At 38.3% G+C, this 22,063-nt stretch overlaps 1 protein-coding gene across 5 annotated transcripts in view; it reads right to left on the reverse strand.

Annotated features, from left to right (window-relative positions):
* Positions 1-2,001: 2,001 nt before the first annotated feature.
* Positions 2,002-22,063, reverse strand: part of FAM53B (family with sequence similarity 53 member B) — a 120,173-nt gene continuing 100,111 nt past the window's right edge. For all 5 annotated transcript variants that reach the window (XM_070945177.1, XM_070945176.1, XM_070945173.1 and 2 more), the window contains one exon: positions 2,002-2,775. In XM_070945177.1, coding sequence (XP_070801278.1) covers positions 2,428-2,775 — 348 coding nt within the window. In that variant the 3' untranslated portion in view covers positions 2,002-2,427. The remainder of the gene's footprint in view (positions 2,776-22,063) is intronic.

Raw genomic sequence — 22,063 nt, forward strand, 5'->3', positions numbered from 1 at the left:
TTGGCAATTTAGATTTGCACGCTTTGACAATGAAGACCTATTTGCCTGTTACTAAAGCATGGCTTGGTGTTACAATTTAATAAAATCTTCTGTTACTTTAGATATCTTGACAATCAAGTCAAAACTGCACCAAGTTTAGACGAGTACATTTCTGTCACATTTGTGTGAACATTCACTAATCATGGCTATGGTTTCCTGGGCTTTATGCTGAGCACCAAGTTTAGTCTCCTGAATATCAAGACTTATTTTACAAAAGCCACACACATACACACACACATACCTGTGCACATTCATTTGTTTCTAGAAATTAACTTGATGTACTTTGAAAAAACAGAATCCGAAGCTGTGGCTAAGCAGAATTTCCAGTGTTTAGAAGACAGAACCCTGGTTCTGCTTGATTATTTGCCCCATCTTTGGAAGATGTATGCTAAAATGGTTAGTGAATTTGGGGATGCTATATGTAATACAATTTAATATGTTGCAGACTGAAAGCTGAGAATGAGACCAGCAAAATCAGTGTGGGTATAAAATGAAAGGGTGAGAAACTCTATAAATACCACAACAGGAAATGAGTGATGACATCTTTCTCACAAGACTTAATGTAACTATCATAAGCCAGGCCGTGTAAACTGCTTCTGCAGTGAAACATTAAACCATCATAAAAGCAAGGCAAACCAAGCCCAAAATAAAACAGAGATAATCCGCCAGACGAGGATTTCTCAACCTCAGCAACTTGAAGATACATGGACTTCAATCTCAGCATACTGGATGGGAAAGTCTGGGAGGCAAAGACCACACTTCTTAAAATTACTGAGGTGGAGAAACATTGATCAAGACTTTTTGGGGTTATTAAAAAGGAAGGGGAATATAAGGAAACTAGTGGAGGTATCTTTTAGAATCTACAGCTAGGCTTCCCAGTGCTCATATACAGCAGTGCCTGATGTGACATAATGGAAATGCTGAATAATCTTCTTTTTTGACAATAATAATACACTCTTCAAGATTTGGTTGCCTGTATTTTGCACTAGGTTTAATTTCTTCTACAGCAAATTAAGGAAACAGGGAAGTGGGTTTTTGTTGGATGTACTTTCTTTTTCTCTTAGTTATATTCATCTCCTGTAGTAGCAGTGGCAGAAAGTGTCATACGTAATCTGACACAGACCACTCAACAGTGCCATGCGTGCTCAACTATTGGGCTACTGTTGTTCACTGAAGATAGAAGTAACACATTACTGTATACTCTATATTATTTTCATCTTTTCACTTGATGAAAATACCTAAATACTGAGTAATGACTGAAAAACAAGATTTATCTTTAATTTTTTCTACTGATGAATGTACGACAAATGGTACAAAATGCAGGTTTAAGAGACTTCACATCAGATAAGAGCCATGATCCCTTTTCAGATGCCAACTACTAAATTATATATCTCTCCCATATTAAATCATATACCATTACAGATTATAGTATCACCAGTTTAATTTCATTATTCCTTGAAATTTCACTAAAATATCAAGAGTGCAAAAATTTTCTCAATATTTTATTTCTCTAGAAAAAGCCTCTGTCCTCTTCTTACCGGTAAATTAATAGCAACCATGAATGAGAGGTCATGCATCAAAGTGTGCATCAAACCCATTAAATCTGGTGCAGGTGAAGATGAGTAAGAGCACATACCTGTATGTTTGATTTGGATAAGGAGGCCTCTTAATAAGCACAGATCTCTTTTACTGATATGAATAAAAATCCATTGTGCTTTCTTTTCATAATGTTATTGGTATGTGTATGTCTATGTATGTCTGTCTGTCTATCTGTGTGTTTAGTAGACCATAACAAACTGTGATTCTGGGAATTATGACTTTACATATATTATGAGAAATTTGATTTGTGAGATTTTGTAAGATCTATTAATAGGTGATCTAAAAACAACAACAGAAAATGAATTCAAATAATAATGCTAATCTCCACTTTTTGCTCCTTTGATAAGGATAGCCGAGGTGCAATTTATATCAGCCAACAGCAAAAAAAAAAAAAAAAAGAAAAGAAAAAGCTTATTTATATTACCAAATGCCATTCCCTTCAGGAGATGGACCTGCTGACTTTCTAGGCGGCAAATTAGCCTACTTTGAAAAAAAAAAAAAAAAACGACCAGGAGTTTTTGGTCTTTCCTTTCAAGTTTTGATACATCCATAGAGCTTTCTTTTTCTTTTAAATATCTTGATGTTACATTGTAAGTTTTCCCTATGAAGAGCTACAGTAGTTCTAATAAGTCCCCAAAAAAGCTAAACAAATTTTGGCAAAGCTTTTTGTACTGGTTCACCTGCCAAGGAGAGGGAAAATGTGGATTTTTCTCCTCTGGTTTGCATTAACGTGTGAGTTTGCCACTGCTAAAAGCCTTGGTGCAGGCAGATCCTTCCCCCTTAGTGCTCTCAGTTGTTTTCTATTTGCTCAATATCTAATTCACCACCCAACTGAAAGATGTTATCCCCACCGGTCCCACTGTTCCTCCATGAGGAGTGTTCAACTTCTTTCCTACTATTCTCATCTTCTGTAGCACAGAAATCTGAGTCTTCATAGGAGAAATCTTCTTCCTGGTTAGCATGATGTTCTTCTGAATTTGAACGAGGCTCTGGCACAGGGGTGCAGGCTGGTGTCCTGCCAGGCATGACGTCCACGTTGGTGGCCCATGAGTTATTGCTGCTGGTGCCAAGGGAGAACTGGTTCTGCTGAGGGCAGTCATCGACTGTGGTGCTAAGACTGTTGAAAGTTTGACAGTTCTGCAAAAAGATAAAAGAAAGCAGACAACTGAATGGACATCAATCCATACACGAACATGAGTCTTTCCCTTTTAGAATTCTATTATTTCTTCTACTGCATCGTCATCTTATCATTTTAGGATGGCTTTCCAAAGCTTAAATAAGATTTTTTTAGTCACTGCCATAAAGAAATATGTACAAAGCATGAGTGCTGCCAAGAAACCAGCTCTATCCCAAGAAGATGAACAGTTAGAGATGTTAATTACATTTTACTGAATTTTTAGCAGACTTGATTAAAATTGATTGTGTGTACTCCCTGCAGTAGTAGTTCAGGCTTTATACTAGTATAAAGCCTGAACTACTGCAGGGAGTATACACAACTACTGCAGGGAGTATACACAATCAAAGTATAAAACCTAATTCTAGATTTCAGTGAAAACATTTTATTGCATGATTCTTAAGAGTCATATCTTTAGGTCATAGGATAGGTCTAGATTTCCCATCTCCCAAACACAGGAACTAGATCTGAACTTCAGAGGAGGAAGAACATGATCAAGTTGCATGTTCTGCCTTTCTGTCAGCCTCCAGAAATATTCAAGAACTTAAACAGAGGCCAGGGAGGGGCTGACATGAAATATTTTAGATCCAAAAGACCGGAGATTTACTCTTCTGTTTGCAAAGAGACAGGTAATTATTTTAAAAACATGGATTAAAATAAAACCATAGGTCAGCACTGCTTTCTTACTTTCCTTTGCTTTTCCTTTTCTGACCTGCAAGCAGCCAGAGAGATAATTTAGTTCAATTTATAAGAAAGGCTTTGAACCACTCCATTAGAAACCATCCAGGGGTATGGATTAAATTCATGCACTGAGAAGATAACAGGGTCACAGATTTCTACTTCTGAATCACTGTCATTCTGGTTCCCCCCCCCAAAAAAAAAGTCTTGCCGTTTATAGATTTACAAATCAAAAAGATCACATTTGCAAGCTTCCTTCCCCATCCTTGAAATCCACAAACCAAGTTTGCCCACACTGAATTTGGGGGAAAGGATGGCTCTGTTGGGAGGAAGGCATTATGACTTTGTTGCAGATGTAAGCTTATTAGCAGAGGAAGCATTTGTTAATCATGAGGTCCCAGCCTCTGACAAGGTACTTTGGTTTCCAGTTACCTGGTAACTACCAAAAAACATTCCGTTTGCAAACAGTGCTGCAAATGAAGTGGTTTAGCTCTCCGAATGGCACTTTTCACTCCTCTCTGCTCAGAAGCAATTGTGTCAACACCTGTTCTCTTGTGTGCCAGGATTAAAGGTGTATACTATCTCGCACTGAAAGGGATCTTTTCAGTTTTTTCAATTGCAGAACAAGGGTTCTGTTGATTAGGGTCCAAAATTTTGTAGGGCAGCCTTCCTTCGTCTCATCTTATGATAAATAAAATTCAGGAGCACCAAACACCTTTCTAAAACATTCATCGTTTGCAAGGAAAAAGACCTAACTAATTAATTGGTTAGCCTGAACCATTGTATAGTTGCTGTGACTAGATGAGAGGGGGAGTGCAATTCTGCTGGAGATTTTTGAAATCAAACACAGCACTGCCTTAAACTGCAATCCACCGGCTTGCCAGTTTTATCCCGAGAAGCCTGAGGTGATGTTCCAAAGTTCATAGAGACAAAAGATAATATCCTGCTGAATTCTGCACCCGTTTGCAAAATTCAAGTGACAAGCAGATGATTTGCCCATTCCTGGGGTGCTAAGCTCAAGGCCGGTTCCCAGACACAAGTTCAAACAGCTTGTGGTTTTATTGTAATTATCAAATATTAGGAGAGGGCAGGGCAGGTTTTTTGGGTAGGCACTGAGTAAATGTGAAGCTATGGGAACAGATCTTCTGCAAAAAAAAAAAAAACACATCTCCAAAGAGGAGAGATACCAAGTCAGGTACCAAACAGTAGTTCCCATTGTAACTCTATTGTTTCAAGGTCATGCAACCTCTGAAAAAAAGTGCTCTGGGAACAGCCTGTGCAGCCGCTACCCACCTCAATCTCCCTTTTAAAAGCCGTCTTGCAAAATAACTTCCCTGCACTGATGTGAACCAACATCTAGCTCTTCTTCCTCCATCCATTGTTCCGCACTATAAAAAGTTGGTTGGAAATCTAGCAACAAGATGGAGCAAACGGGGTTCCTGGTTGCAGAGAGTTGGAGCACAGCTTCCCTTTTAATGAATTTATTGCCGCAATAAAAGACTGCCTTTAAATAAAGTCATTCACATAATGACATGGGGGACAAGATGTGTCTCAGCTTGTGAAAAGGGAATGGAAATGAGGACTGGACTGATCAGAAACCCAAACTGATGCATGCTTTACTAGATCCTGGATGACTCTGTCAACAAGGATTCCTGCTTCCAAACTGATTAAACAATTGCAGTGATACCCGTTTTCTACCATATCATCACAATGTGTTTCAGGGACAAGAGAGATCAGGAGTGGAACATTTCGAATTCTGATTCTCAAAAAAAATAACAATAAAAATTCTGAGCTTTAAGATCTTTAGTTCAGCATGCATGTCTTTTGCACTTGTTAGATCTTCTAGAACTTATTAAAAAAAAATAAAACTATTCCCCCCAAATCTGAAATTTTCCCCTTTCTTGAAATAAGGAATCAACAATAATGTTACAAGGGATTAGAAAAAGATGAAGCGATACTCCAGGCCAGAGACATTGTATACTGATTTAAGATATGGGGATAACAACATACGGTCTTTGATGTGTCATACTGTATGCTCCTTCAGTGTAACAAGAGGCAGAAAATAGAGAAATTGCTTTCTTATGCAGAAAGAACAACCCAACACAGGGAAATTTATCTGTGCCGAAGCTATTCAACTCCACAGCATCTGGATAAGGCAGGTGCAAAACCTGACAAGGCACTTGGTTTCACCTATTGAAATCATAACGCAAGATGCTTTGAATGCTTCTCTCAAATCCACAGAACATGTACTTGTTAAGATTCCTTAAAATTGGATTTCATCATTGGGTAGGCACCCTAAAGTAGCTTGTTACAGTTCATAAACTGAAAAATCAAGATACAAGTAGTCCTTGACCTACGACCACAATTGATCCCAACATTTCTATTGCTAAGCGAGACCGTTATTAAGTGAGTTTTGACCCATTTTATAACCTTTCCTGCCACAATTGTTAAGTGGATCTCTGCAGTTATTAAATTAGTAACATGGTTGTTCAGTGAATGAATCTGGCTTCCCCCATTGACTTTGGTTGTCAGAAGGTCGCAAAAGGGGATCACATGACCCTGGGACACTGTAACCGTCATAATTATGAGTTGCCAAGCATCTGAATATTGATCATGCGTGACCATAGGGATGCTGCAATGGTCGTAAGTGTGAAAAATGGTCATAAGTCACTTTTTTCAGGGCTGTTGTAACTTGGAACAGTCACTAAACAAATTGTTGTAAGTTGAGGGGTACTTGTAGTAAATTTTTGGAGGAATCATGAAGTGATCTGGTTGGATCGCTATGGCTCTTATATGTGCTTATTTGAAATAGAAATCACTACATAAGCCATCTGGAATCGCTTGGTTGAATTGGGCAGCTATAAAAATTGAACGAATAAACAAACAAATAAACAAAAAAAAATTGGGAAAAATCTGCAGTATACCAAGATACCAAATGATTAACTTTAAAATGTTTCCATAGATTTTTAACCAAATTATTTGGCTTGAGAATTGGGAGTTTTGTGGATAACTACAATAAGCTTTGCCCTTATATAATCTTATGGAAAAAAACACAAAGATAGCTGCAACTGAAACAGATGGAAGATCAAAGCTAGAAGCATTTTTAGAGCCAGGGCAGAGATCAACATGGCTCAGATAAAAGAGAAGGTGAGAATGAGCTATGAAGATAAGGTATGATCTTTAATATGTGCAATGCAAGGAAAGAAAACCAAACAGGTAACTCTAGATTTGTTTATTTTTAGTTATGAGTAGCAAGCTTTACTCTTATTTGTGTTAATGAAGTCCATATCCATAATTTACTTATTTTCTGATTGATGAAAAAGCTCCCAATGCGGCGATACAAAAGACAATAAAAATAATAGACACCTAACAATCAACATTTTAAAAGAAATTATATAAATATATTGCTATTAGCATATAAAGGGGTACAAAATAGAGCTTATTCAATCTGATTTTAAAGTAATAACAACATAAATATAGAACTTTCAACCCTACCAAATCTCTAAAGGTGAAGTTGCACGTTCTATGCACAAATGCTTACACTTAAACATTCTAAATCAGAGCTATCTTATCTATTTATTATATAATTACTTCATCCATAATTTCATGATAAGGCTCCTGATACCCTGTTTTCTCCCAAAATAAGACATCCCCTGATAATAAGCCCAATCGGGCTTTTGAGCGCATGGCAATAAGGCCAAGCGCTTATTTCAGGGTTCAAAAAAACATAAGACAGGGTCTTATTTTTGGGGAAACACGGTAGTATATTCCAAACTGTGCCCAGTTTTGTCCAATTATGTACATGCCAACCTCATCTATAGCAACCCCTTAAATCTGTTGCTGCTTTTTCTCTGCAACTTTAATGTTCCTCCTTCTCTATGTGCTTATCTTATACTGTCATGGGAAATAGCGAAGCTTCCATTATTACTGATCCTCTCTGGATTCAACACAAATGGAAAATCGGTTATTGGATAGCAAGAACAAAGGCTCCCAAAAGGAAGTTATGGTTACACTTTGATCCTCCTAGTATATAAAAACAGGATTATCCTGTGATTATTAAGTCTTATTTCTCATGAAGTAGAAGCGGACACTTTCTGTTCATTAAGTGATCCCAGATATTGGAACTTAAAGGAGTAAAGAATTATTAGAATGAGTAACACAGGCAATCCTCGATTTACAACCGTTTATTTAGTAACCATTCAAAGTTACAACGGTACTGAAAAAAGGGAGTTATGACTGTTTTTCACATTTACAACATTGTAACATCCTCAGGATCACGTGATCAACATTTGGATACTTGGCAACTGGTTCATATTTATGATGGTTACAGTATCTTGGGGTCATGTGATTCCCCTTTTGCAACCTTATATGAGCTGCGGTGGCGCAATGGTTAGAGTGCAGTACTGCAGGCTACTTCTGCTGATCACTGACTGCCAGCAGTTTGGCAGATCTCCAGGTTCAAGGTTGACTCAGCCTTCCATCCTTCTGAGGTCGGTAAAATGAGGACCCAGATTAATGGGGGCAATATGCTGACTCTGTAAACCGCTTAGAGACAGCTATAAAGCACTGTGAAGCGGTATATAAGTCTGAGTGCTATTGCTAATGTTATATCTGTGTGTCCTACCAGAGTGGGAAGACAGGCTATGCTATGGGTTTCCTCTTCTAAGGCAATCCATCTAGCAGGACCAAGAAGAAGGACTATGGTCTCTTGTCTATGGTGGCTCCCTCCCTGTGGAATATCATCCCTGCAGAGATAAGTTTGGCCCCACACTGATACTCTTTCATAAGGCCTTGAAAACATGGTTCTGCCAATGGGACCCGCAGTGATATGGAACCCATCAAATGGCTTCTCTGATTGTTGTCATCAGGCAGTGGGGGGTTATTGCTATTGCTATTGCTATTCTGAGAAGCAAAGTCTATGCAGAAACCAGATACACTTAACAACCATGTTACTTGTCAACTTGTGAAGCTTTCCTGACCTGCTCCCGAGTCGGAACTCTGACATTACTAACTTAACAACTTCAGTGATTCACTTAACAGGTGTGGCAAGAAAGGTCGTACAATGGGGCCAAACTCACCGAACAACTCTCTCACTTAGCAACAGAAATCGTGGGTTTAACTGTAGTCGTAAGTCGAGGATTACCTGTAGCTTTCCATACTTTACAATCTGATGTCATGAATTTTCCATATCCATTAGTTGGCACAGGGGGCGTTGCCAGGGAAAAGTAGCAGAATCATTTTATCCAAACACAGGGTAAATGTGATGGAAGGACGGGGAAACTGGGGGACAGATATTCTAGCTGCAGCCTGCTATCTGCCACCATAGGTTAGCTAATCTTGATATAGACAGATGCAGAGAAAAATACCTCAGTGTAAGAGGGGAGAAAAAGTGTTGACACATCATCTATCAAAATGAGTCTCTACACAAAGATCTAGATTCCATGGCCTGTTTGCTTGGCCCAGCATTCCTTAAATTCCAGAGCTAATTTCATTCTCAGCTGACTACTTGTGAATAAGCATTATATGTTGGCCCTGAGAAAAAAGGTTTAGCTTATCAGCATACACAGGACTAAGATTCTGCAAACATGCCTTGTCATGCCAATACAAGCCTTACCTTGGCATCTCCTTATGTCATTAGTTTGAAAAGGCTGGGAATGTTATTTTTAAAAACCTTGGTTTTGGGGAGTGGGGGATTGTTTATGTACAGTAGCTTTGTTTCAGCATGTATTTTATTTTTTTTAGTATTCTGAAACCAGGATTTTGAAAGGGCTTTTTTGACTGAAGGGCTATCTCACCAGGAGACTTAAAATGTTGGGTCTACAGCCAAACTTTCAATTGAATGCCCAGATTAAAATCAAATATGCTCAAGAAATTCAACACCAAAATAAACGTTGCTTTTCTGAGTACAAGGAAGGATATCTTCCCTTTATACAACATTCAAGGGAAAACAGGTAGGGTTACTTGGATTGTTTTATTCAAACTTTTAAAAAGATAAAAATCATCACATTGAATCAGATCAACAGACTATGCCATAATGATTAGCCAAACGCCTACAAGAAGTTCACAACAAGAACATGGACACAATAGCATCCTCACAATCACTTCACTAAACAACTGATATAAAGAGGCATTCTCCCTTCAATGTAAAAAGAAATCCACAATAATTTAGACCCAGTAATTAGCCTTATTTTCCATAAAACGGCTTATTCCCCCCTTAATGCTGATTATGATGGCTGTCATTATTAGAACTTCGAAATATAATATTTATATGCCTGCTCCATGAAGAAACACTTCTTTTCATCTGTGAATCTCTTTTTTTCCCTGTCTCCATGCAGTTTCACCACATTCAGGTAGTCGTTGACACAACCATTTGTTCAGTGACTGTTTGAAGTTACAAGGCACTGAAAAAAGTGATTCAGCGCAGAGTCACTCATGCCCTCGTCACCTCTCGCCTGGACTACTGCAACGTTCTCTACATGGGGCTCCCCTTGAGGGGCACCCGGAGGCTCCAACTGGTCCAGAATCCGGCCGCGCGGGTAGTTACGGGGGCTGCATGGCGCTCCCATACAACACCTCTCCTGCATGAGCTGCACTGGCTTCCAGTCGTCTTCCGGGTGCGCTTCAAGGTGTTGGTTATCATCTTTAAAGATCTCCATGGCATAGGACCTAGATATCTTCGAGACCGCCTGCTGCTACCGACGGCCTCCCATCGACCTGTGCGCTCCCACAGAGAGGGCCTCCTCAGGGTGCCATCAGACAAACAATGTAGGCTGGTGACCCCCAGGGGGAAGGCCTTCTCTGTGGGGGCACCCACCCTCTGGAACCAACTGCCCCCAGAGATAAGGAGAATCCAAGACCTCGGTGCCTTCCGCTGTGCCCTTAAAACCTTCTTTTTTCAGCAAGCCAGGCTGGCTTAACTTTTTAAAATGTTTTAAATTGGTTTGTTATTGTTTTTAAATTACGGGGCCAAATTTATATATATCCTTTTAATACTATTTTAATGTTTGTAATTTATGTTTTTATTTGGCTGTACACCGCCCTGAGTCCTCAGGGAGAAGGGCGGTATATAAATTGGATATAAAATAAAATAAATAAAATAAATTTATGACAGTTACACTTACAATACACTTACAATTGTTGCAGCATCCCCGTGGTCATGTGATCAAAATTCAGGATACTTGGCAACTGGCATGTATTTATGACAGTTGCAGTGTCCCAGGATCATGTGATAACCTTTTGCGACCTTCTGACAAGCAAAGTCAATGGGGAAGCCAGATTCACTTAACAACAGTGTTACTAACTTAACAAGTGCAGTGTTTCACGTAACAAATGCGGCAAGAAAGGTCCTCAAATGGGGTAAAACTCACTTAAGAACTGTCTTACTTAGCAATTTTGCGCTCAGTTGTGGTTGTAAGTTAAGGACTACCAGTAATCTCAAATTCTAGTAAAAGAGAAGGAAAAACGTCTGTAAAAAAAAATTCTCTACGGCAGGGGTGTCAAACTCGCGATGACATGTAGTCGTCACGTGACGTATCGCAATTCCCCCCCTTTGCTAACCAGGGGTGGGCGTGGCCAGCGTGGGATGCATCTGGCCCGTGGGCCGCGAATTTGACACCCCTGCTTTATAGTATGCGCACTATTGCTTGCCTCTTTCTAGGTTATGTAGGCTAGAAAGTTACAGTTTTTCCTTTAGTCCCTTCATCATTTGGATAGCACTCTCCTTTCTGTTCCCCCGTTTTTGTCAATATCATATTTGAGAGTTTGGGGCCAGAAGGTCCAGAATACCAAGATCACTCAATTAAATTTCTATAATAGCACTGTGATATTGGCACTTTTATTTTCCAATCATTTCTTATATATTCTCAGTTTAAAAATGGCTTTTTCAGTGTTACTTGCTCAATGAGTCATTGTTTTAATCAAACAAGCTGTCAATGTTAAATTTTAGTGTGATCTTGTAATCTTGTATGTTCTCTGCAAATGAAAGAAATACTCCAACCAGGAAACTGTTGAATTATTATTGACAGAAAAGAACGAATTTCTATTGCTGACAGTCAGTGAGAGGAATAAGTAATGTATTGCCCACTTGAAAGAATACCTCCATCAACTGGAAATACCAATTGATCACTCTTCTGGCTTCTAGTATTTCTTCAAGCATTGTCTCCATGTTTACAGACATCGCTTTCCAAACCACAAGGAATAAAAAATATTTCTGTTTATTTTTTAAATTAATTCTGTGGGTTTTCTGTAGCACACTGCACAATATTGTCTATATAGCTCTATTCATCCCACATCAGGCTAGGAAAAAATTGAATATACACTTGGAAAAAATGGAATGCTGTCATAGGCAAAGACTTATTTCTTTAAATCAGTATATTTAAAAAATACAAAATTAAAAATATCTGTAACTTTGTGATTTAATAGGTTTGCTATTTAAGAGCTATTAGTCCAATAATTGATCTGCTCCTCAATCAATGAATTTTTTTCATTCAAAAGTGAAATCAGCACACAGAGGCCATTAGTACCAGCCCTAACTGCCTACAACCTGCTCATAACTGAACCTAGAGCTTACTTCACTTAATTCAGAGCAAGTGGCTTCTTGCCATGGGATGATATGTGCCCCATTTTCCATAAGTGACTTCTATTCTAGAACATCCCCAGGCAAGTAAGGCCAATTGAGATCATATTTCTTCACAAGGATTGGAACTCCCAAAGAGAATTTCCCAGCTTCGCTGATCATGTATGTACCTGGGAGAACTCACTGCAGCAATAATTGGTTTCCAAATAACCACTAATAAACATGGATTGTAAGCAAGGAAAGTCACAGTGTGAGGGCTTCAAATCGTGTAATGAGATTTAACAGAGGCCATCTTTTCCCCAACGCCCAGGGTGCTGAGGATTTTAGAATTTGGTATAATAAATCAAGGAAGGCACCAGATTAGAGAAAGCTGATACAGGCAACCTAGGATAACTATTTTAATACATATGGTGAAAAACCTATAACACAGGCCTGTCAAACTGGTGGCCCGCAGGCCAGAGACAGGCCACGCCCACCCAAGCTCTGCAAAGGCAAAAAACATCACAATCCAGCCCATGACACGATTGAGTTTGACATCGTGCCATAACAAAAATGCATGTAGTGGAATATATATGAACGGGGACTATGAGGTTGTCAGTAAATTACTATGACTTACCACTGTAACCTTATGAGGTATACGTTGCATTTTTCAGTTAAAGACATATACAATAAATATTCAGAATATCAGTTTTCAAACTATTTATTGGGCTCAGCTGACTTTATAAGCCATATAGTCAGAAACCTATAACATTTTTCATTAAAGAATCCCTAAGCTACTCTTCTAGAAGAATTATTAATAAGTTCCCTCCCTCACTAGATATTGCAAAAGTTTCCTTGTTACCAGCTCTAAACAATATCAGTCTTATCTATTCATCTATTACCACCTGCCATTTACTACTTTGCTAAAATGTTTTTTTGCACAACCAGCTTCTAAGAACAGAAACGCAAACATGATATTGAGTCTCCTTTAAGAAACTGGTTTCCCTATGAAATTGGATCATTTTTTTTTCAATGTGCACATAAGGATGTCTTCATTTACATGTTATATAATTATCAACTGGGACCTTATAGATGTTACTCCAAACACCTGCAAATTGCAGGGAACAACAACTTTCTTTTTCAAAGCAATTAACAAGACAGGAAATGCCTTGCACAGGCAAATAATCTCTTTGAGATTCTTAGAGAAACCTTTTAATAGTCTAAAGGACTTCAACATTAAAAGATTAGATTTAAAACCATGTATGTGCTCTGCTCTGTGTCTGCAAATGGTTTTTATCCTAATCACATGTCTTTCCATCTCAAATTGCTCACCTCCCAAATAAGGAGTCCTAGTAAGACTATGAAGGCACTTCAAAGGTGAAAGGAGAAATGTGGTCCAATAAATTTGCCAATTAGTTTTATTTAGTTCCTAATTTTCTTGACAATAAGTACATTTTTGTATTCTTGTTAGGAATCTGGTAAACATTCCAACTTTCATAAAAAGTCATGTACTTCCATTTCCTTTAATATACACATTTTTGGAAACCAGTAGTTAATATTGACATATTTCTGTAATTTTGGGGGGATGTGAAATTGCATCAAAATGTTCTAAAAAGTTTTATTTTGGGGCATTCCAGTTCAAACCTAGGCAAAAATTGGTTGCATTTTTTCAACAAGGAAATAATTCTTCCATCTCTATATATTAAGGAGGCATATAACAACATAATAGATTTCTGAAAAAATAATTACTGTTGAGTAGGAACTCTTTGTCAAAAACAAACCTGACTGTTACAAAATACCATAGTAACCAATGTTTTCCCTAATCAATTACAATGAACCCATTGACTAACTTTATACCATACAACTAACTCTTTATTCTTTATGGAGTTTGGGTTAGGCTGAAATGGTATTTTCATTAACTAACTTCAAACATCACCTGATTTGATAAGGTGAAATGAGTACTGAAATATTCTGTTCAAAATTTGTCCAGTTAATCATTTAAACCAACTCTTGTCAACAAGTTGGAGGCTAGAAGAACAATGTTCCATTGTTATTGTTCATATGTGCTTTAACAATTCTTAGAATAGTTACTTAGGTACTTAAAGAAAAAGTACACATCATCATTATTATTCTTTAGCACCCATTATTTAAAAAAAGGTTGACTGTGGATAGATGTTATTAATGATATAAAGAAACTTTCTTCCTGGCTTCTGTGCTTATGATATTCCTGAGATACTGCTACAAAGTTAGAAGAATCTCTTTCATTTTAATCACAGTATAAAAACAAGCTAAGACCCAATTTTTCTGTAGCTATTAAATGTTAAAGGCACTGGGCTAGACAATGGGAGACTGTAAATTTGAAGCCAAATATAGGTAGTTCTCAACTTACAAGAGTTCATTTAGTGACTAGTCAAAGTTACAACAGCACTGAAAAAAGTGACTTATGACCATTTTTCACACTTACGACATTTGCAGCATACCCTTGGTCATGTGTTCAAAATTTGGATGCTTGGCAACTGGGTTCATTTTTATGAGTTGCAGAGTCCAAGAGTCATGAGATCACATTTTGTGACCTTCTGACAAGCAAAATCAATGGGGAAGCCAGATTCACTTAACAACATTATTAACTTAACAACTGCAATGATTTGCTTAACAACTGTGGCAAGAAAGGTTGTAAAATGGGACAAAACTCACTTAACCAATCTTTCACTTAGCAACAGACATTTTGGGCTCAATTGTGGTCATAAGTCAAGAACTACCTGTAGGTGACTCTGGGCCAGTCACTTGCTCTTACCCCTAGGAAGAAAGAAAGGCAAAACACTTCTGAAAATCTGAAAGAATGAATGAACGAATGAATGAATGCACTCCTATGACACAAATTATCTATGAAATTAAGGTCAGTTCTGAGATTCAGATGACAATAAAGTATTTCTAATTCAAAGCAGAAACTAGCACTTCTAAACTCTTTCTCAAGTTGTTGGAGTAAGATGTTAGGGTTTTAGAGACTGAATTTTCCTGACATTCCATGACACTCGAGCATTAAAATGAAATACATGGAAGGTCTGTCCTAAACTCAGTGTAGAAACCTAATATTCTATATTAGTTGCTTTGGGTTTTTAATTTGCATCCTGACCTGAGCTTAGCTCCAAAAGATGTTGAAAGATATGGCTGTTTTAATTCTCCCAGCAGCACTTGGTCAACTTTGCCAGTATACACTAAAGCAGTAAAGGAACAACCAAAGAACTCCAAGATCAACAACTACATAGAGAAAAGGGGTGACTATAACTCTGGCAATTTTTCCCCTTGGCTTGAACTTCCCAAGTGATGAATGAAGTGTCAGGAAAACATATGACAGCAATGCTGAGGGGAAAAAAATAACACAGAAAGTAGTTATAAGTTGCATGAAGGATAAACAGAATACTGTATGTCTGGCAGAAATTCTGAATTGGGTTATAAACTAAGGAAACAAGTTCTTGCCAATGTTACTGTGCCAGTGAATTCTACCTGACCAGTCTTGCATTTGAATAGTTTATGGTATTTAACTAATTATTTCATCAACTATTGCTACATCCGTCACTCTGCTTTCTTTGATCAGAAAAATGTATAAATTGGGGCTCAGCCAGCATAAACACGGAATATCACTATCCTCATAGTTGAGCATTATTTTATTTCTTTCTTGATAAGGATAGGGCACAAATTTCAGGCACAAACATTTGAAGTAAAGAGTTCTGTAAAGAGCTATCTTTGAAGTGCACACAAACATCATCATTCAACATGGATATGGATATAAAAGCTTTAGTTAAACAAAATCTAGAGAATTATTTGTTGCTTATCATTGATCAAAAAGCCTTTCTAAGTTCATACCTTCCGGTCATAGTTTGTGTTGGCAGGGGGGCAGAGGTCGACCTCGAGACGCCTCATATGTGAGGTGCCTCAGGGGCTGGTTCTCTCGCCCCTTTTGTTCAACATCTATGTGAAGCCGCTGGTGAGATCATCCGTAGCTTCGGGGTGAAGTACCACCAGTACGCTGACAACACCCAGCTGTACATCTCCACCCCGGGCCACCCCAATGATGCCCTTGAAGTGATGTCCCAGTGCCTGGAGGCCGTGCAGATCTGGATGGGGAGGAACAGGCTCAGGCTCAACCCATCCAAGAATGAGTGGCTGTGGTTTCCGGCATCCCGATATAGTCAGTTGACTCCATCACTGACTATTGGCCCCCACGGAGAGGGCTTGCAATTTGGGCATCCTCCTGGATACGCAGCTGTCCTTGGAGGAACATCTGACGGCTGTAGCCAGGGGGACCTTTTATCAGGTTCGCCTGATCCGCCAGTTGCGGCCCTTCCTAGATCGGGATTCCTTGTGCACAGTCACTCACGCCCTCGTCACCTCTCGCCTGGACTATGGTAATGCTCTCTACACGGAGCTCCCCTTGAAGAGCACCCTGAGACTCCAACTGGTCCAGAATGCGGCCATGCGGGTAGTTACGGGAGCTGCATGGCGCTCCCACATAACACCTCTCCTACGTGTGCTGCACTGGCTCCCAGTGGTCTTCCAGGTGCGCTTCAAAGTGTTGGTTATCACCTTTAAAGCGCTCCATGGCATAGGACCTGGATATCTTCAAGACCACCTGCTGCTACCAATGACCTCCCACCAACCTGTGCGCTCCCACAGAGAGGGCCTCCTCAGGGTGCCATCAGCCAAGCAATGTAGACTGATGGCCCCCCTACCTAAAAAGATATTTTATTTTTATTTTATTTTACTATCAAATTTATATACCTCCCTTCTCCCGAAGAACTCAGGGCGGTGAAACATATATGAAAACAAACTGTTACAATAGTCTTTCCAAGGTTTTAGGATTACAATTCCCACTCTTTATTCCTAGTCTTCTCAAGCAACACCTGATGGTATTAGTTTGAGGAAGGCTGATTTACATCACACCAGAAGATGAATTTGGCCTGAATGGACAAGGCAGCCCCCATGTTCTTATCTTAAGGCAAGAAAACATCATTTGTAGCTCCTAAACCTTCCTCAGAGCTGCTCCAAAGATTGCCAATAGTTTTTAATGAAAGAAAGGAGGGTGTCATATAAACAGAGAATCAGATTAATCTCATTTAATTAGATCAAATTAAATTTAATCACATTCATTTACACCAAACTTAGCTTTTATCCTAGGCTTAAGTACTCACAAATATTGAGGGCAGGCCTTGGACCAAAAAAGAATCCTAAACTTGAGCAAAATAAGATAAAAGAGCTGCATTTGTTTTTCAGTAAATTCCTGTGTCTTCATAAAACAAACTCCTTTTCAACTCATGTTTTCTAGAATAATTCTTCTTGCATTAATTAAACTGAATAATTTATTGCACCAAATTTTTGTGTGTTATATACACATTCACACAATGAAAATTTTTTAATGGATTATATTAATAGATTATGCGACCAAACTCATTCTGGATTAACTTTCAATATTATTTATTTGAGCCAGAAATTTTCAGCCTCAACTTCTGCACCAAGAAATTCCAAACCCTGTGACCCGTATAAATTGACTAGATTTATACTGATTTAGCAACCTAGTATAAGTTATCTTATTTTGTGTAATTCATCCTGATTGTGAGTCATTGAAGAGGGAGGAATATAGCAATGCAGGAACTCATGGCCTAACCCCATGATTTAATTGTTTCACTGGTTCCTGAATTCACTGAAATTCCTACCAGTTAGTCTATAGACAAGAGCAGGGGAGAGATCATCAGGACACAAATACCCCATTTGACCCATTCTGGGTGATGATAAAAAAATAGAGATACATTTACAGATACAAAAATACAAATACAAAAATACAGAGATACAACCTTTTGTTGATAAAAAAATATCCAAGAATACATATGACTATTAAGTCACTGTTTTGTTTTGCCAATAAGCAAATGTTATGCCCTTAAGAGTCAATAGCAAGACAAGGAAACAATTGTATCACAAATATAAGTGGGGCCAGCCCTAATGAACAAGGAAGGCCTCGTTTTATTTCAACAGCTGCCAATAAATAATTGCTATCCCACATAAAGCTCTCTCATATGCTACACAAAACCATCTTTATTTGCAGAGTATGGAAAAAGAACAAGCCAGCAGTATGAGACAGAAGTAGTCCCTGGAGGTACGGTACCATGTTTCAGCTGTCACTACTGAAATCACACAAACTAAAACATGTGAACTTCAAAGCAAGCTGGGACAAAATGTATACAGCCTTGCTGTTTTATTATAGTTGTCTTTAAACTGTAAGACAGATGATGTCTGCTGTGAAAAGGGGACGATTCTGCCCAAAAAACAATGCACAAAAATTTCTTAACACCATCCCTTGCGGAGTGTGGATATCTTCCTGAGATGTGAGAAAGATGACACAAACATTGTGACTGATTCGGGTGTCTAGAACTTTTTAAAATTTCTATTTGCTCTTCAAGATAAAATCACGTAGATTAAGAAAGCATATGAGCTAATAAAGGCAATGTCTTCCCACCCACCCTCCCACTGCCGAAAAGCTTTATCCGATAGCAGATGCAATTTGCAAGTTGACAATGCAACATGAGGTTTTTAAACAATCACAAAAAGCAGCCCGTTTCCCACTATTATTTTCTCAGCGGTTCAGGCAGGCTATATATATCTCTCAGCCTCTCATGCAATGAAAACTGAAACTTAGCATAAGGTAGTATTCACTGTGAGAAAGTTACCAGCCTCCTGGCTATTTTTATAGAATGAAAAAAGGACTTCATGAGCCAGCTGAGCTTGATCAGGGTCCCAAACCATATTGATCTCCTTCAGCTTCAAAGTTGAAAAATGGGACCAGTGTATTGGTATGGCACCAGACTGAGGGAACTTGCTTTAAGTAATTTCAGAATATACGATATATAATATACAACTCAGAAGTGCTATGAGTACAAATCTTCAAAGCTGTATAGCAGAAGCGTCTAACCTTGGCAATTTTAAGACTTATGGAATTCAATGCCCACGCTGGCTGGGGAATTCTGGGAGTTGAAGTCCACAGGTCTTGAAAGTTGCCAAGGTTGGACACCCCTGCTGTAGAGTCTCAGAACAAGAACAGAACAATAAGATACCCCAGGAAGATGATGACTGGATTTGGCCTGGGAGCCAAAGCCTTACTGCCCCCTCATCTTCTCCATTAAACTTTGCCCTGAGATCATCATCTGTGCATCAGGGAAGTACAGAAGGGACTTACTCAGGCCAGTTAATGCAGAGAAGCATCCCCAGTTTATTCTTAATATTTGTATAAAACATATAGAAAATGCATTTCTCCAAACAAAAAGGCACAGGGTTACCAAACAAGGGAAATGCTCCCTAGCATTCCATTTGAAATTCATGGGTGTATTTGGGGGAGACACACAAATGTCTTTTATTTCAAAAATAGGAAAAAAGAAGAATCAGGGGATTAAGATTATTTAGTTTTCTATTAATACTTGGAAAGATTCTAGGATAAAATTACAAAGCTGTTGGATCTGTAAATATCTTGGAAGCATTTGTGGTCACTGGGTTTGTCAAAAACAAGTCTTGCCAGATTAACTGTCGTCTTTTTCAACTGCATAACTTCCTTAACAGATGCTGGGAATGCTGTAGACGAAGTACCTCATGACAGTGATTAGGAAGTCAGTTAAGTATGGCTTGGATAACCTGACAATCAATGGCTACATAACCAGATCAAATTTAACGTTAAATAAAATTATACCTATGCAGCATTAATTCTTTTCCCTATCCATCCCTGTTACATCCTGCTTTTCTTTGTTGCTTACTCTTAATTCATAGCTTGTTACCAGTTAGGAATAATTTAAATTTATCCAAATCTGATCTAAAATAAGGTAATTTATTTTATATTTTAAGTCTGTTTAAAGGTTTGCAAAATCATTATATTGGATAATCTGAAACTATCTGCCCACTGGAAAATTATTGGAATGCACTAAGATATATGGACTGATAGAATAGAGTTTGAAAATGATATCTGAGAGTTATTGATAATGACCCAGATTGGGAGCAATATGTAAACCGCTAAGTAAACTGCTTAGATAGTATTACAAAGTACTAGGAAGCGGTATATAACTCTAAGTGCTAGTGGTATCCAAGAGTTATTGCAAGAACATATTTTATTCATAAATGGTTTTATTTTTTTAAATAAAAGCTCTTTATTTTTATTTTTTATTTTTATGACACTGTAGTCCCTATTCGTGTAGAGTCAGGGCGACTGGATGGAGCTGAGCATTTACTGACCAGATGCCCTTCCTGATGCCTGTGTGGAGTTTACAACAGTTATTTTTCTTTGCACTTTCGGGGAGAAACATCTGCTATTACCTAGGATTGAACTTTCAACCTTCTGTGTGGGAGGCGAGCATCTTCACCACTAGGTCACCACACCACTCATGTGCAAAAGCACTCTATGTATTCCATTAATCAGTTCTGGAATTATTCGACATTCACTCTTTGCTCCATAGATATCTAATAGTAAACAGCAACATTTGAACACCTCAATATTTCATGCTACTCTAAAAGACACAAATGCCTTTATTTACCGTATTTTTCAGAGTATAAGACACACCTTTTTACCCCAAAAAGAGGGTGAAAATCTGGGTGCGTCTTATAGTCCAAACGTAGCCCCACCCAGCCTCTGAAACCTCCCTTTGAGACCTGAAAAAAAGCCTCTCAAACGGAGGTTTCAGAGGCTGAAAAAAAGCAAGGTGCAGAGCTCACATCCAATGAACCTGTTGGTAAAGTTCACCTCTGGGAACAGCTGATTGGGGGTTACCCGGGAGGCCGATCCACCCACAAGCAGTTTTTTTCTTATTTTCCTCCCCAAAAACTAAGGTGTGTCTTATACTCTGGTGTGTCTTATAGTCCGAAAAATATGGTATTTGTCTAAAATTGAATAACGTATTTTCTTAAATCCAACAATGAGCTACTTTTCTTGGTTGTGCTGCAATTATAATTCTTAGGAAACTCTGCAGGTTTGGGATCTAGCATCACCATATAGCAGGAAAGTTAATCTAACGGGTATGCGATCAGTGCTAGGCATGCTCCAAATAAGCAGCTATTAATGAAACCTTCATTCAAGCTGAGACAGGAAACAAATTTGCTCTTATCAATATTAGCAGGTAAAATGAGAAAGTTGATATTGCATTAGGATCACAAAAATGGGAGGAGGAGGGAGGGAGGAGAGGAAAGCATGCAAATTAATATCACACAATCTTTTTTAATTTTACCCCAGACCACAAATTATCCCCATGGTGTAACTCCACATATTGTCTTGTTATTTGTCATAAAAACGCTGTTGGAGCTATCAGAATCAGAGATTGAGAAATCTCATACAGAATATGAATATATATAAAGATATGTAAATCTACTTAAAACACAAAACTATCAAACTATCCAGCATAGTTTGAACTATGCTGGTTCAAACAAAGCAAATTAAGGACATAAATAACAGCTATACAATTACCTGCAGGTTTCTAGTCTGCAAATATTATATTGTCACACCTGCCACTTTTAGAAAAGACCTTATTATTTGAATTTCAGGAGAGAAGAGTTCATTTTAATTTTTTTAGTTATGTCCATTGCACAAAATAATCATTTTGAAATTATAACAATTCCTTAAGATCAAACAGAAGCAGGCAACAGATAATTATTACTAATTAGTTTTTTTTTCCAAAGTTAAAAAGAAACGAAGAAAAGTTTGAGTTAAGAATAAAATCACATCATAAAATTAGTCGGACCATTATATACGTCAAAAACATTACACCACCTAGCTCAGGATAATTTGGGTATCTACTGCACACTATCAAGTAGAAACAGCTTCTGATCGAAAGTTATCTAGTGAGCTTCCATGCCACAGAGTGGATTTGAACCATCTATCTCTCCAGTCTTGGTCTGGCACCATAATGACTACACCTGGCTAGCTCTTCCTGACAAAGGCAAGTCCTGTTAGAATAGCATATTCACTATATTCTACCAAAATCCTTCCATCTGTTTGC

This window comes from Pituophis catenifer, unplaced genomic scaffold (assembly GCF_029215685.1).
Source record: "Pituophis catenifer annectens isolate HBS135680 unplaced genomic scaffold, rPitCat1.0.hap2 SCAF_6, whole genome shotgun sequence".
NCBI classification, from domain to species: domain Eukaryota; kingdom Metazoa; phylum Chordata; class Lepidosauria; order Squamata; family Colubridae; genus Pituophis; species Pituophis catenifer.